At 44.0% G+C, this 17082-nt stretch overlaps 1 protein-coding gene across 1 annotated transcript in view; it reads left to right on the top strand.

Annotated features, from left to right (window-relative positions):
• Positions 1-11846, top strand: part of Cdk15 (cyclin dependent kinase 15) — a 92219-nt gene extending 80373 nt beyond the window's left edge. The window contains exons 13-14 of the mRNA XM_034499197.2: positions 7114-7232; positions 9349-11846. Of these exons, the coding sequence (XP_034355088.1) occupies positions 7114-7223 (110 nt within the window). The 3' untranslated portion in view covers positions 7224-7232; positions 9349-11846. The remainder of the gene's footprint in view (positions 1-7113; positions 7233-9348) is intronic.
• The last annotated feature ends 5236 nt before the right edge of the window (positions 11847-17082 follow it).

The following is a 17082-nucleotide window of genomic DNA, read 5'->3' as shown; positions in this document are numbered from 1 at the left end:
GTGTGTGTGTGTGTGTGGTGATGTATTGTTTCTCATGATAACTGTTTTTTAAGACACTGGCTCTCACTGGGACTTGGACCACATAGATTAGCTTGGTTGACCAGCAAGCCTCAAGCATCTGCCTCCTCCCCAGGGCTAGAATTACAGGCCTTTACCACCATGCCTAATTTTTCTGTTTGTTTGTATTCAAGACAGGATTTCTCTGTGTATCTTTGGTTGTCATGGTACTCACTATGTAGACTAGGCTGGCCTAGAACCCAAAGAGCCACTAGCCTCCCAAGTGCTGGGATCAAAGGCATGTATGGACTGGCTTAATGCCTGGCTTTTTATGTGTGTTCTGAGGATCAAACTTGGGTCCTCGTGCTTGTACAGCAAGTACTTTATAGACTGAACTATTTTGTCAGGCCCCTTTCTCCACTTTTCAAATTATTTATTGAGCAGTATTTCAAAAGCAATCAATTAAAAAGCAAACTGAGAACCAATGAGATGGTTCAGTGGATAAGGTGCTTGCTGTCAAGCCTGACGACCTAAGTCGGATCCCTGGGTCGCACAAGGTAGAAGAATTGACTCCTTCCAGTTGACCTCTGACCTCACACAGGTGCTGTGGTATGAGCACAGGCACCCTCACACACCCCTCAGGCACACATACACAAAATAAATTAATAAATGTAATAAAAAATTGAAAAATAAACCATAAAGGGAGCAAATAGAGAAGTGTCTAGGGTAACACATTTAGTCACTTTCTTCTTTAAAAGTATCCTCAACACATTGCCAACACATGGAGATGTGGCTTTCCGTGTTGCACGTATTTGTGTTGCTAGGAAGTACCTCAGTCAGTTAAGCCTCAATCCCACCAAATCTGTTTAAGCTGGTTAAATTTACTGGCATCATAGGTTCAAAGAGTCTTTAAGTAAAGATAAATCATTCAGGGAAGAATGAGACCTTAGGCAGGAAAAGGACCCTCCAGGCCATTTAGCTATTCCTTTATCACAGAGAAATATCACTGACACTGAAGAAAAAGTCCCTTTTATTGGCATCTGTGTGCTTTAAGTAGATCTCACTCAACCTAGGCTGGAATACTACTCTCATATTACAGATGTAAAAGTTGGTACTGCCGGACTCTAGTGGTGCACACCTGTGATGCTAGTACTCAAGAGGCTGAGGCAGGAGGATGGCAAGGATGAGGCTAGGCTAGCCTACCTAGGAAGACTGGCTCAAACAAAAGGTAATGGAGATTGGGATTTGTTCCGCGCACCTCCCAAGTCCCTTTTTGCCTGCGAATAAGGACACAAGAGGCAATAATCGGGTATTACCGCAAACGAGGATTTTACTTCTTGAAACAGTAAAGCGGAAAGATGGAAAAAGCCTGAAGCGGCCTAGCTTAAATACACCCTAGAGTGACGTATTCACTTCTGATTGGCTGTTCGCTCACCACCCAATATTACGCCTCGGGATTGGCCAGTGACTTGGCGGTCTTTCTGCCTTTGCAGCTGCGCAGTTACTTGTTTACTGCTGGGAAGATACGAGGTCAGCGCCATCTTGGAATGGCACATACTGACTGCGGCTCCCAACAGGGATTGATAGTGGAGTCGCCTAGTTGGAAGTGGAGGAGCCAAGGCTCACTCACATGAGGCTCCAGCCCACTCTCCCCAGAATTTGTTCCATATACAAGAACATTATAGCTAGACTGTTTTAGAGTCAAGGTCCACCCCCAGTCCCAGCTTACTGCTGCTCTGTTTATTGTAAAGCCTTTCTGGGAAAGGTTCCGCAGTCCCCAGGTTGAATGGTTCACACCTCAATGTTATGTTATGGAAACTCACATCCCAGTACCAGTGACCCTTTCCCCTGTGCTGTGAGGTCCCAGCATCTGCTGCTCTTACTCACTCTTTATGATGCCATGACAAGCACCCTTGGGTCTTAACAGTTCTTACTCGATGGCAGTCACTGTTTTTGTTTCACTCTGTAACCATTGTACAAGAAAAACAAGAATCAAGTAAAAACAGGAGAAAGGTATAAAATAGCAATTTATTCAAGCAGAAACAAAAGCAAAGAAGCACACATCACACAGGAGACAGCTCTTGGGGCGTGGTCTAGATAAAACCAATAACTCCTAAGGCTTCTTCTCCTTTAGCCCAGTGATTCCCAGTGCAGGTGAGATGCCAATCTAAGCATTTTCTACTGACAGAAGTATGATCAGGGACTTTGCCTTCCATCAATATCAGATTCAACCAACCTATGTAACAGGAGCTACACAAAGTTGCTCATATTTTTTAATCAAAATACGTTTATCCCTGAAATTACAGGGCTAAGCAATTAAGCAAGCTTAAAAATAACCAACAAGCCAGGTCATGGTGGTGCATGCCTTTGGTCCAAGCACTCAGGAGGCAGAGGAAGGCAGATTTCTGCATTCTAGGCTAGCCTGGTCTACAGAGTGAGTTCCAGAACAGCCAGGGCTATATAGAGAAATGCCGATTCGAAAAACAAACAAAGCAAAACAAAACTTGGATGTATGCAAATGTGATTTTATATATATATATATATATATATATATATGTGTGTGTGTGTGTGTACATATATATATATACATATACATATACATATACATATACATATATATATATATTGGTTTGAACATTACAAAGTAAACAATAAACAATGTAATTACTGAACCCTGGAGAATGGATTGGATAAACATTAAAGTGTTGCCTGGGCACACGGTGCTGTGTACCATTTGAAGCTGCTCACAGGAGTGTGAAGTGTATTGGAAGCACATAAGCACATAAGGCCATAACCTACATAAAACCAGAAAAGTAAGCCTGAGGGAACATGACCTTAATCCCAGGATTTGAGAGGCAGCTTGGGTCATATAGCAATGCCATCTTTCAAAATGGAGGGGAAAGAGAGAATAGAAAGGATAGAAAAGGAAGAGGAGGAAGAGGAGGAAGAGGGAGGAGGGAAAAGAGAAAAGCCAGCACATGCCTTTAGCCCAGTGCTCAGAAGGAAGCCGAAGGTGGTTCTCTGTGGGTTCAAGGCCAGCCTAGTCTATATAGCAAATTTCAGGCCATCCAGAAATATGCAACAAGACATTGAATCAAAAACCAAAAACAAAATTGAGAATACAAAATGACCTATTATAATGTACTTATGAAAGTTATCCGCATGTGAACAAAACTGAAAGTTAATATAGAGAGTAAAAACATTCCAGAATATTATGGATCATTTTCCCTCCTTTTCGGAATTCTCTGTAATGCTGGTAATGCCATTTTTCTGTTTTAAGAATGAATTTAAAACAAAGGGTCCTGAGCTCTGGACAGGGAATTAAAGACCTATGTTTTCTTGTTCTTTTTTTCCTTTTTCAAACCCCAGATGCACCACTGACCTTCATAACCCTTGATTTTTTTTCATCTGCACAGTGGGTTAACACTAGTTTCTTTTAACCCAGAATGAACTGAACATTTATGAAACCTTCGGCTCACTAAATGCAAGGGTCCAAGTAAGTGTGGTTCTAGGAGCCGAGATCGAGACAGAGAGGAAAGACACAGGTAGTGATTAACTTTAAAAGACAAGACCATCGGCTTTAATGGGAGATGGCTGTGTCCCTTGCCTCAGTCTGAGCCGTAAGTGCACTCTGTTAGCGACCTCGGTTTAAGGTACCCTGTGATCCCTTGGACTTTGACGATATGAAGCTGCTGTATCTCCACATGAGCCAAGATGCTGGCCTTCTCATGCAGAAGTGTGTGTTCTGAGTAATTGAACACACTAAGCAGCTGTAGCTGACAACGTGCAAGGACAGCACAAAATCACATGGCCAGCAAAGACACTTTTTGCAAGGCTAGTTTAATTCCAAAGCTCCTTGTGACTCTGGCTCTCTCCTTTAGCCAGTACAGCCGAGGGAGATTTGATTATCTTGTTTCCTGTGGTGGTGATTCAGCAGCCCAATCCTGTTAAGTCACTTTCTGCACTCCAGTGCACCAGTCTTCCCCAGGTTATCAGCACCCAGAGAGTAAACGGAGACACTGGGATCGGATTTCTAAGGAGGAGCGTCAGAGCCAGGTTTGAAAGGGGTGACAGCCAGCTGCCAGGAGCCCAGGAACTCAATTAGACTGAGAGACAACTATCTCATTATCTCCTCTGAAATGATCTAAATACATAAGAATCTAAAAGTTTTAAATAAACTTGTCTTACCGACAGTCTAGATGACTGAATTTCCCTTCTCAAAAAACTTTTAAGCACCCACTTTCGTATTTATTTATTCTAAGCGCAAAGCAGCTGTGATAATTACGCTGTCAGATTCACGAAGTTAATGAGCAGTCACCGGAGCAGAAGGGCTCGCCTGGCGGAGATCACTGAGGGAGAGCCGGCTTCGCCTCCGCCTCCTCGCCTTTCCTTCCTATCTTTTTCTTCCCTGCTTTTACATTTTCTTTTACTGTGACTTAGGAAGGAGAGTCTGGCAATCCACAGCCAACTTGAATCCTTTTGATTAGTTTCTCTCTCAGCCTCTCTCTCTCTCTCTCTCTCTCTCTCTCTCTCTCTCTCTCTTCACTCTTTACTTTCCTTCTGTGTCCCCCTCTTCCTCCTTCTTCCTCTTCTCTCTCTTTTCCTCTTCCCCTTTCCCTCTCTCCCCTCTTCTCCTTCCCCCTCCCCCTCTTCCCTCCTCTTCTTTCACCCCCTCCCCTTCCCTCTCCCTTTCTTCTTCTCTTCCACCCCACTCCTATCTCTGCTTTTAAGGGGCAAGGAAGCCCCAGGGTGACCCAAGCTTTTCATGCCACTGTCTCCAAGGCAAGAAGAGATTTCTCCTGGAAACAAACTCCTAAATCAGCTTGGATTTGAGCTGACAAAGAGTCTGCTAAGTATACACAGTGTGTGTCTTAGCTGTTTAACTGTTTATGCCGTGATGTGAGCCGAGGGAGAGTACAAGGAAGAATATTACAGCATCCCTGTGAAAAAATGTCTTATTTGGATCAGCAAAAATCAATCCTCCTCCCCATTCCAGCCTATAAAATCTATTATTTTAAACCAAAGATGTCAGAACTGCAGGGTTTCCCTCAGCATTGATGCAGAAAAGTTCAGACCAAGCAAGGCAGAGCCAACAGTGCAGGCTTCTTCCTTCCCCTTGGCTGTGAACAGCTTTAAGCAAACGGTATCATTATGACATGTTACGCCTTTGGTGTGCCAAACATAGAAACTCTGTCTCTGATAAATTATGAGCTATTCAGACCATGAGGCTGGAAAAACAAGGCCTGCGTGTGAGGATGCTGAGGGCAAGTTTTGTGCACACACTTGGTGACAGGGGCTCCTGCTCTGCTCTGTTCATGCCCAGCAATGGCAATTGTTCAGTGCCTACTCCATGTCAGGAACTGTGGGTGGCATCTCACACACATTCGTTTTAGCTCACAGCTATCTGCCGAGAAGTTTTTTCCCCTCTTGTGCAGATGAGACCCTTAACTGAGCATTAACTTTGGAAGGACGCGGCTCATCACCTCACTGGGTGTACAGAGACAGCAGGTTTATGATAAGCACTGGTGTCTGGAGCTGCCAACTGCCGGTGCCCATCCAACCACATACAGACTTCCCTGATGGGCACAGCTTTCATTTAAGAGTTGTCTCGATGTTATCATGGGGTGAAAGCCATATGCATCAGTAGAAACCATAAAATGGGCCTCCATGCTCATGGGCTCCATGATTGTACCTGTGTGTTTCAGATTCAGACAACTCCACATATTCAAGGCCAAGTGTGTCTTAACATAGAAAGTGACTAATAGACCAATTTTCTCTTGTCATTATTTTCTTTAAGATGCTATGTAACTATTTACACAGCATGTACCACACTAGGTGTAATATAGAGACACAATAGTTCTGGAACCAGGGCCCCTGGGATGCCTTTATTTCTAGTTGTGGTCACTTTGAGGTCTAGCAATGCACTCTCTCCACACTGGGTCATGGCAGATTGTTACGTGTTCCCAGTAGCAGTCACAAGGTGGAAACAGCCAGCATTCTGCAGTGTCCAGCGTTGCTAAGCTTTGGTGATCCATAAGTTAGGTATGTTAAATGCTTGTTATTGTTGTTTTGAGATAGGGTCTTAGTAAATGTGTTTTTGTATTTGTTTATTTTGGGTATTTTGTCTGCATGTGTTTCTACACACCAGAAGAGGGCATCAGATCCTGTGGGACTACAGTTATAGCCCATTATGAGCCACCATGTGGGTGCTGAGAATTGAAGTCAAGGCTTCCAAGAGAATGGCCAGTGCTCTCAACTGCTGAGCTGCATCTCCAGTCCTATCAAATGCATATTTGATGAAGTTGGAGAGATGTCTCAGTAGTTAAAAAAGCAAGAGCTGTTTTTCCTGAAGACCAATTTCTAGATTCCATTCCCAGTACCAACACCACCGCACATCTGTATCTCCAGTCTCAGAGGACCTGATGTCCCATTGACCTCCACAGGCCCTGCCCACACAGTGCACAGACATACATACAGGCAAAAATACCTGCACACATAAAATAAAAAATAAATTCAAAAAATACACTTTGATTTATGATATTTATTGTCTCCCTTTTATGCTGGGGATTGAACCCAAGGATTTACAGTGGCTTACCAGGATATATCCCCATGGTAAGTCAAAGAACATCTGTCTTTGTAAGGATGTAAGGACGTAGGTACTACATAAAAATATTTCAAAAAAAATTTTTTTTTTAATTTATGAAAGTCATGTCTTAGAGTTAGTTTCTTTAGACTACCTCTAGGGATGAAGGTATCTGACAAGGTTTTAAACCTTCCTTGGGATAGCTAACCCATATGCTGCTCTCTGCCTGACCTGGTGGGAGTACAGTCTACACTCAGAGCACACCGCTCCGACTCTTCACCGTGGGTGCCAGAGCCTTCCCCAATTTCATCCGCTAGTGTTTGGCGATTGTGCACTGAACTGAGATAAATAAGGAACACTTGACAACTATTACAGATTTGGTAACATATCCGGAGTCAGTATAAATTAGGAGTAAGTCTGCCTATTTGACATCTCTTAGGGTAAGGGATATTAGAACAGGTAGACAAAATATGTGTCCTGCGGAAGAGTTCAGGAAATACTGTATCGATGCTCTTCTCTTTTCCTTCCTGCAGAGGAGTCTCTGTTTGCAGTTTCGGGAGTGAAGCTAAAGCCAGAAATGTGTGACCTTTCAGCCTCTTACAGGAAGGGACACCGCCTAGCCGGGGTTAACAAATGTTGGTGAAAAGAAAAGGTGAGGTCATCTACCTCTTTGTAGGTGAGCAGGCCCAGAACGACAAGCGATTGATGGATGGATTGATCACTGCTGGAGGCAGGAACAGTGTCTGCCTCTGTCCGGGCTCTAGCACTTTATCCCCACTTCTGAGGCAGTCTCCTTCAGAACCTCACTTCCTAGGCTGTGGCGGTCTCCTGTTCTTAGTGACTTTCTCATGGCTCTCTATCTCTGACTTTCCCAATTTAAAACAACAACAACAACATCAAAAACCAGGGAAGTTTAGAATTAAAGCTGTTTCCCAGAACATTTTATAAAAGGCCCAACGTTGTGTCTTAACCATGCGCAATTGAAATTGCCACCAGCAATATAACCATGTGGTATTCCCCATGCAAAACATTTTCTAGGGCAGAGTTTTGGGGTTTTGTTTTTGTTTTCCTTCTTGTACCATTTCAAACTAACCAGTGGAGAGCAGGATAAACTCAAACTGCAATCTTCAAAGTGAAAGATTAACCCTCACACCTTTGTCAAAAATGTCATTCCTTCTGAAGACTGAAGACTGAACCCAGGGCCTGGAGTGAGCTAGGCAAACTCTCCAGCCCCAGCCCCATCAAAGATGCACTGATGCTTGCCCTCCTTAGAGTTGCTCTTGCTTTTTTGTTGTTGTTGTTGCTACAGACTCGTCCTACTTTTAAAAAAACTATTTAAATTTTAATTTTATTTGTGAGTATTTATCTCTTGTAAGTATGTGTATCACATGTATGCCTGGTTCCTTGGGAGGCCAAAAAAAAAAAAAAAAAAAAAAAAAAAAGCACCAGATCCCTGAAACTTGAGTGCCAGACAGTTGTGAGTTAGCATGTGGTGTTGGAAACAGAACCTGGGTCTTCTGCAAGAGCAGCGAGTGCTCTTAGCCACTGGGGATCTCTCTACCCCTGATTTTGTCTGACCTAAACAGCCAGAAGGGAGGCAGAGAGCCCTTTCTGATCTACAGAGGACTCTCACAAAGAACTGCTACCTACAGAGTAAAACTGGTCACGATGGAAAATCAATTCCATACGTATGTGGCCCTCAATTCTAGCAATGGCGGGTGGGAGGAGGCAGATTTGGCCTCTATAGGAGTAATCCTGTGATATCCCTACACTTCTGTCCTAACACAGAAATGAAACCTGTGGGAGATGAACCACAACTTGGAAAAGCTAGAACATTTAAACTGTTTAGTAAATGACTCTGGATCTAAAAGTAGGACGAGTCTGTAGCCCTGGAGAGGGCTAGAGTTAAGGAGCCTAAATGAACACTAGGGTCTGTAAATCTTTTCCTCTGAATCTGATCTATGTCAGGAGACTGGAAATGTAGATTGGGATATTAGGACTTGCTAACTGGCACCAGTTCCTCATAATCTCAGGAGAGCCACAAAAATATCAGTCTGGGACTTGTAAATAGATGTTGGTTCCCACAGCAAAGACATGTTGAGGAGACAAAGTGCTACACCAGCCCCTGTCACAGGTGACTCTCATGTGTCACTTTACAACTTTCTGTGGTTCCACCCACGGATGTGGTGAGTTGCAACTGTAGTTTGTGAAGTCAGAGATTTTTAAATATTTTTGACAGGTCTCACTCTGTAGCCTCGTCTGGCCTGGAACACAGAAATCCACCTGCCTCTGCCTCTCAGCTGCTGGGATTAAAGGTTACACTACCACATTGTGTTCTTTTTAAGTTTTCCTGGCTCTCGTTAGGATGGACAGGACAATGCCTCTGTGGCTGGAGACATGTTCCATGCTCCAGAGCGCTGGCTGCTCTCTCACAGGGCCAGGTTTGATACCCAGCACCCATGTGGTGGCTGGCAACCGTCTGTTACTCCAGTCCCAGGAAGTGCAGCATCCTCTTCTGGCCTCCTCTGGCCCTACATGTATGTGTTACACAGACACACCTGCAGGCAAGACACCCACACAAAGAACAATAAATAAGAGAGGTAATGACTATTTTAGGATGTTGCCACTGCAATCTTTTATTATCACCTTTTAAAAAACCTAAGTGTGGAATTCTGTGGGTAGCTGCACCCGTGTTTAACAAGTTTCCTCTACTCAGTCTGTGTCTTCTCACTGTCATTTGACCTTGTTCATCCTTCTTTCCCTCTCAGGCCTACAGCCACGCGGTCTCCTTCTTTCAGCTTATTACGAAGCTTCGTGCCCAATTTCATACTGGATCAGAGATCTGTGTTCTCTCTCCTGCTGCTTGGAATATTTAAAATATAATGTTCAAGGCAATGATATAGGAAAAGGGTGCAATGGAAGAGCATTGCTGTTATTGTTGCAAAGGAAAAGAAAAGAAAAGAAAAGAAAAGAAAAGAAAAGAAAAGACATAAACTGTGATGACATGAAAAGAGCTAGCTCTTCAGAACCGTTTCAAGCATTTTGATGATTCCCTGGGTCCAAAACTCCATTTCTTTACAGGACAGATTGGGAGATGGATGACTGGAAAGTTCTAGAGGCAGAACTGGTGCTTGCTGAGGCCTGTCATGCTTGTACTCCCTTACAGTCCCCCCCAACTGGAAGACTTCTGTGGCGTGGAGGGGATTAGTCTGGCTTAGAGAGGTCTGTAGGGAACGTGGTCTCTTGGATAAAGTTGTCAACAAATGGACTTGCTTGGGACTATTTGTGATGATCCCTGGGGTTCGTTCTTCCTCCTTCAGTGTCTATCAGAGTGCTCACTACTTAAGTACACCCAGATTTCTGGAGTTCAATCTGGGCTGCTGGCTAGAGTTGAGTTTCAGTTACCACCTGCTACTGGATCCTAATTGTCTTCAGCGATGGCAAAAGCGACAAGGAACCTAAGCTGCCATTGATGGTACAGATACTAGAGCTCCAGAGACGCAATTCAATCTCTGGGGCACCATCAGGCACATGTGCACACAGAGGACCCTCAGCAGGAGATCCGTCGGGCTGACAGACTTTTTACAGAGCCTCCTAAGAGAAGTTTGGGAAACTCAAATTACTTCATCAAGGGATCATCTCAGGCAATAGAGTAGCCTAGAAACCAGAGACCACGATGTATCCTTTAGGAGGAGGAACCCATTAACAGAGAATTTAAAAATGGTAACTATCCACCCAGTGTCTGAGATGAAAGAAGGGGAAAAAAATACATGCAGATAATCCCCCAGAAAGCTGTCTTTGTGTATATGAGCAAGCCACTGGACAAAGCCTGCCCACTGCACCTGCAAGATGAAACGTGTGGGCTGGAGGGGGCTGACAGGGTGTGTGTGTGTGTGTGTGTGTGTGTGTGTGTGTGTGTGTGTGTGTGTGTGTGTGCAAAGATCAGATCGTATTCAACCTAGAAAAATGCCAGTGCTGATATGGTACGGGGTTCAGACCTGTCCAGGTCAAGGATTTCCAGTGATTACTGGCATACATCAGAGAAAATGCATACCTTGTTCTTACAAGTCACTGAAATAAGTAGTACTATGATTCTTCTACTGTATAAGCATGGGCCCTGAGGCTCCAGGAAGTTAAGTAGTTTCTCTAAGGCGCTATGCCAGGGTTCAAGTGGAAACCTCAAGTCCAGTGTCTGAGATCTTTCCGGTCATCATGTCTCTATCAGATTTGTAGACTGTTCTACTGTTGAAGAGGCAGCTGATGTTTGGCATTGGGTCATGATTCAGGGGACGCAGACCTGCTAATCAGCAGCAAGTCAAAATAATGCTTATTCCTGTCTTTATCTGATTTAAATTCTTACACGTTGGGTTTTAAATGCCTACAACTTAAGTAAGTTTGTGACTTAGTGGGAAGTGGTGAATGAATTATGTAATCTAGCTGCCCCCAACAGATAATGCTAATCCTTCAGGCTGCAGAAATGAAAGACTAACACTATGCCCCACAAGAAGAAAAACAGCTTAGCCTCTTCTGATCCGGGCACATTTAAATCATTAAGCTCAACTTCCACATATCACATGCCACACTTTAAAGGAAGCATCCTATGAAATAGATGGTTTCTGTGCACCATTTAGTTTGTATGATCTAATCTTGTGTAATCTTCTTAACAACACTAAGACATAGTCAGGTTTACAGAGAACACTCAGGATCAGATAGATGTAAGTCGCTAGGATTTGGTGCACAAACTCTGTCTCCAAAGTCTGTGCTTCCCCCACCCACCTCCAACTCTGCTGATTGCTCCAAGGTGGGCTACCAGGAAGAGCAAGGCACGTGAGACAAGCCACATAGAGGGACAAGCTGCTGTAAGAGAAAACCGGGGAGGCAGAGACCCTCCTTCCAGTGGTAGAGGCTGTCACAGGCAAAGAGGCTGGTAGGCTGATGCACCTTTGCGGGATCAGCACAGATTGCTGCTGCTCTGGGTGGACTAGGAAGCCCCTCTAAACAGACTTGCCTGCCCAGGAGCACAGGGTCTCCACCACAATGGTGGCTTCCTCTGCCTTCTGGATATGGAAAGCAATAGTCAAAGGTTCTTAGTTGGAAGTGAGGACATCGAGTCTTGCAGATTCTCGAACATGACCTCAGAATGTCTGGGACAGGCTGACTGCACTGGGCTCTCTACACGATCCAGTAGCTGCAGAATAAAGACTTGTTTTATTTTCTATGGAAGCACTTTTTTTTTTTTTTTTTTTTTTTTTTTTTTTTTTTTAAAGTTAAATGCACTAAAGTATCTTCTTTAGCCATGAGGTGGCAGTGCACACCTTTAATCCCAGTGCTCAGGAGGCAGATGCAGGGGAATCTCTGTGACTGCAAGGCCAGCCTGGTCTAAAGAGTCAAGGACAGCCAAGGCTACACAGAGAAACCTGGTCTCAAAACAAACAACAAACAAAGAAAATTATCATCTTTAATTTTAAGTGGAAGACAAATTATGTTTGTAACGCTCTCTTTCTTTCTCTCTCTCTCTCTTTCAATGGGTCTGCCTATTGGAATGATTAATAAAAGTTATGTATATGGTTCTAAAACATTAAATTTTTCCTTCATTCCTTGATTTTGTAAAATAAGTTTTCCTGCTATTTGTGCATTTTCCTCCCACGTTTTTATTGATTCCTTTTATAGAGACACACTGGCGTTTTAAAACATAATTATCTGTATTCCGGTCGACTAGGAACACAGCCATTACTGCTGTTCCTTTGGGATTTCTGTCTCCTGATCATCCATAATCAGACGGATGGTACTAGTAACTACCGGTACTTCCTGCCTTGTCAGTGGGTGGGGAGGACAGCATGACTTGTTCTAGCCAATGGGTTGAGAGAAGAAGAGATGGGCTCATGGGCGGAGCATTCACCGGACGCCCAGAGCAAGGCTCTTAGATTTGCTTTGCTTTGTTTTCTCTGTTACATGGGCCCGAAGCACTCAGGATGATTCCCGAATGAGGAGATAAAGAACAGAATTTCCAAATGACACATATAATGGGAGAGAGACATAAAACTTTATATATAGTTGGGCTGGAGAGATGGGTACGTGGCTTAAAAGCCCACACTGCCCTTGCAGAGGTCCTAAATTGACTTTCTAGTAGATCCCAACTCCCATGTCAGATATCTTGACCACCTGTAACCTCAGCTCCAGGGGATCCAATCCCCTTTGACCTCTGACAACACTTGAATTCACACATGCACCTCCCCGCACCCCCCCCCCCCCAACACACACACAGGCACCCTGCACATACACACAAAGCAAACAAACAAACAAAACCCTTTATACTTCTTTAAGCCACTTATATCTTGGAGTTGTTACTAAGTATAATTTAAACTTTCCTGACCAGGAACATAAAACACAGACCTGAAACGTCCAAATTTGGTGATCAAAGTATTATATATTTCCATCTATTTCTTTATTTCTTTTTGCCATTGTTGTTGGTTCTGGGATGCCTTGTGCCCTACCACTGGGCTATATCCCCAGCCCTTAAATATTTCAATTTAAGTGGTTAAATTAAAACACCAGCCCCCTCAGTCTCACATTTCTGGGCTCAGTAGCCATGTGTGGCTAACGCCTCCCGTACAGAAAGTACAATTCCATTACTGTAGGATGTTCTGGTGGGCGGCGCTGGCAGAGGGTCAGGGTTTTTATGAAAGTTAGTAATGACACCCGCTAACATACTTTAATGTTTTAGGTAAGTGCATCTAAAAATTCCTTAGAGTTGGTCTCTAAACTTTTATCGTTTTAACAGCAAGCTCTCTGGGAGAAAGCAGTGAAGATTGGCTTATAGAAGATAACCACGCATCCTGAGCAACTAGGTTTTTTAGAACCAAACAACTAAAGGTCTTTTCCTGAAGGTGGCATCTTTTGGTTACTCTTAACCCCTTTCATAAATGAATCCCCAAGGTACTGTTTGTTATCCTAGTCCATCTTCTCAGAGCCTCAGATTTTGCACTTCTAACTCTTCCCTATCTCTAAGAGGGACAGTGGGGACTGAGAAGACCCGATGTGCACAGTGCTGAACTAACTGAAGTTTGCCATCAGTATTGGGAGTGTGACTACTGGATAATGCAGGAAGGTATTGTGGAAATCCAGAATGAACAAGGATATAAAAATATTCGTCCTAATCTACTGACTCAGTCAGCAAACATCTAAGAACTAGAAACATAAAATAACTAACATTTCCCTTAAGGGGACTTACTTTGGCAGCACATATGCTAAAATTGGAATAATACAGAGATTAGGAAAGAAGATGGACACTGTACAAGAATGATGAACTACGTCTCTCTCCCTCCCCCTCCCTCTCTTTCCCTCCCTCCCTCCCTCCCCCTCCCTTCCCTCGCTCCCTCCCTCCCTCCCTCCCTCCACCCTCTCCTCCCTCCCTCTTTCTGCAGCACTGGCAATCAAAGCCTTCACACATGCTAGGCGAGCACTGTACCGCTGAGCTACATCCTGGCATATTCCATGTTTTTTTCATGTCAATACCCTGAGGATGGAGTTGGGGAATCACTGGGCCCTTTTATGTTCCTTTGTGCAATGTGCCACACTTGCCTCTCTGTGTGTCTTTCTCTGGGTTTGTCAGTCTGTCTGTCTGTCTGTCTATCTACCTACCTACCTACCTACCTACCTACCTGTTTTTTGCAAGACAGGATCTCTCTGGGTAGCTCTGGAGCTTGCTCTGTAGACAAAGCTGGTCTTAAACTCAGAGATCCTCCTGCCTCTGCCTTCAGAGTTCTGGGATTAAAGACATGCACTACCACTGCCAAGTTGCCTTTTTAAAATGTTTAAACAGAGTGATCTCACTCTGTAGCCTGGGCTGCTGGCCTGAAGCTCACGGTACTCCTCCTGCCTCAGCCTCCTGAAAGCTGGGGTTACAAGCATGAGCTACCACGCCCTGCTTTGTGTGAGCATCTTTTCACATCTCACTGATTGGATTCTCTCATCTCCACTCCTGAAAAGCAGACAGGGTTGGAGGCTTTAGAGTGGTCAGAGTTTCCTTCTGACCTGAGGTAGACTCACCTTTCCTGAGGGGCAAATTTCTGAGGAACCAGGACAACAGATATTCGACTCTATCACACACAGAAGAAGAGCAGTGACTAATGGCAGGCATACATCTCCTACAGTGATTGCCTGTGGGGTCTAGTAGGTAGGGTTGGGGAGGGCGGTTGGCAGTGAAGACTAGCTGACAGCTTCCTGTCCTGGAGTCTAGGTGGCTTCTTCCACCACGCATAGCCAAATAATGAGTTTGGAAGACAAGGTTATGAGCTCATATCTAGTTATCTTGAGTTTGAAGTACTATGTACATCAATAAAACTGTTAGCCTAATTGCAGAGAACAGAGAACCGCTATGTCTGAGTATCACATGATAGTGGTGATCCTTGAAATTACCAGATATGGCTGCCCAAGAGAACATCCACAGAGAGAAGATACCAGACACATATACAGGGACTGGGAGAAAGAAGAACTAACTGCACCAGACCTACATGGGAGGCGGCAAGGGGTTGGGGGATGGGGATCGTGGGGAGCTGGGAGAAGGAAGGATTGGGAATTGGAGAAGGCTAGGCTACATCTGTCCAAAGGCTTCATCCCCGGTGTCATGTTAACTTTAAGTAGTAGGCTCTAAGAGGCTGGCTCTATGGCTCAATGGTTAAGAGCAGTACGAGCTGCTTTTCCAGGGCACTCAAGTTCAGTTCTCACCACTGCCTGTGACAGCAACCACAGCAGCTCCACGAGAGTGTAGACCTTCTTCTGGCTGCTAAGGGCACCCACATTCATGTCTCCAATCCCAAATAAATGAAATAAATCCAAAAAAAAAAAAAGTGGTCACTGCTATCCTAGCAGCAGGGATTAATGCTGCTTTCACAGAGCAAATTAGTTATCTCACATTGTTTCAGAGTAAGCCACCACACATGCTCACACATAGTCTCTTTTCACTCTTCTGCTGTCATGACACGCCAGCATGACGTCACCTGGACACTGGCTCCATGTTATTTGTATCCTATAGTCATCATAACTGTGTGGCAAATGAAGCTCTTTCTTCATAAAATACCCTGTCTTGGATATTTTATTATAGCAACATAAAATAGATTAAAAAGACAAAACCTTAGCTGGTAGAAGTTGTCCGCTCACAACTGTTTGTAACTCCAGTCCCAGAGGATCCAGCGCCCTCTTCTGGTCTCCACAGACACTGCGCACACACACAGTGCACAGACATACATGTCAGCAAATACCCATATATATATATGAAATAAAAATAAAAGTTTTTTTAAAAAAGTAAAAATTGCAAAAGGCTATGCTTATATGTATTCCCCAACTGTATATTTTTAAAATACAAAGTGAACTAGGAAAGGCAGTGATTTGTTGGCTACTGCTCCCTGGACAGGACAGTTGCATTCATTTATAGAAAAACAAGACAGATTAGAGGAGTTGGCCAGAAAACAGAAGTCAACCCTTTCAGAAATTCTCTCCTGAGAGGACAGAGGAGATGAAATAGCCATAGAGAAAGTGAGGGCTGAGGGGTTCCCTGCTTTGTTTGGCACAGGAGAATGATGCATACTGTCAAAGGAAGCTGGCAGCATCCGGGGCTAAAATAAAAGAACCTGCTCTCCTCCCTGGCTTTGTCTGGCTCATTCTCCAAACAACCTTCACAGACAACGTCCTCGTCTGTTTCAAGCCTTTGCTCACAATCACGTCTCAGGACATCTTCCTGCAGCACCCATGTGACCAGCAAGCCTCCTGTACACTAGCCACCCCACCCCCACTCTCCCCTGAACCTGCTCCATGTCCCTAACACAGGGACTCACTCGGTTTCACATTCAGTAACTTACGATTTACTTTTTGTGACAGTTCCTGTTTCTTTCTCCCCTTCTAGGAGCAAAGCCCACGAGAGCCTTTATTGCAGTCACTGATAAGATACCTTGAACAGTGCTTTGTCTTTTTAATCTTGATTTTTGTTTTTTAACATTTTTGCCTTTAAACAAATGTGATTTTTGAGAATTCCATGTGCATATATAATGAATTATTATATATAATTCACTCACTTTTTCCTCCCATATCTCCCCAGGTCCTGCCCAGCATATCCTCCTCCCAACGTTCTTCATGCCTGCCCCTTTTTAACGCACTAAGTCTGATTAGTGTCAGTCACAAGTGTGCGGCAGGGAGGCCATCCCCTGGCAGTCAGCAACCTTCCAGTGGCCACGCCTCCACAGACAAACTGCTACTTAATAAATATCTTGAATGAATGCACTCTGTTTTGTTTTGTGCTGTATTTTACTTCTTAAGATATGATCTTGTGGCTGGAAAAATGGTTTAGCAGTTAAAATCACTGACTGCTCTTCTAGAGGTCCTGAGTTCAATTCCCAGCAACCACATGGTGGCTCACAACCATCTGTCATGGGATCTGATGCCCTCTTCTGATATGTCTGAAGACAGCTACAGTGTACTCATAAATAAAATAAATAAATCTTAAAAAA

This window comes from Arvicanthis niloticus, chromosome 3 (assembly GCF_011762505.2).
Source record: "Arvicanthis niloticus isolate mArvNil1 chromosome 3, mArvNil1.pat.X, whole genome shotgun sequence".
Classification (NCBI taxonomy): domain Eukaryota; kingdom Metazoa; phylum Chordata; class Mammalia; order Rodentia; family Muridae; genus Arvicanthis; species Arvicanthis niloticus.
This window is presented reverse-complemented; position numbering and strand designations above follow the sequence as displayed.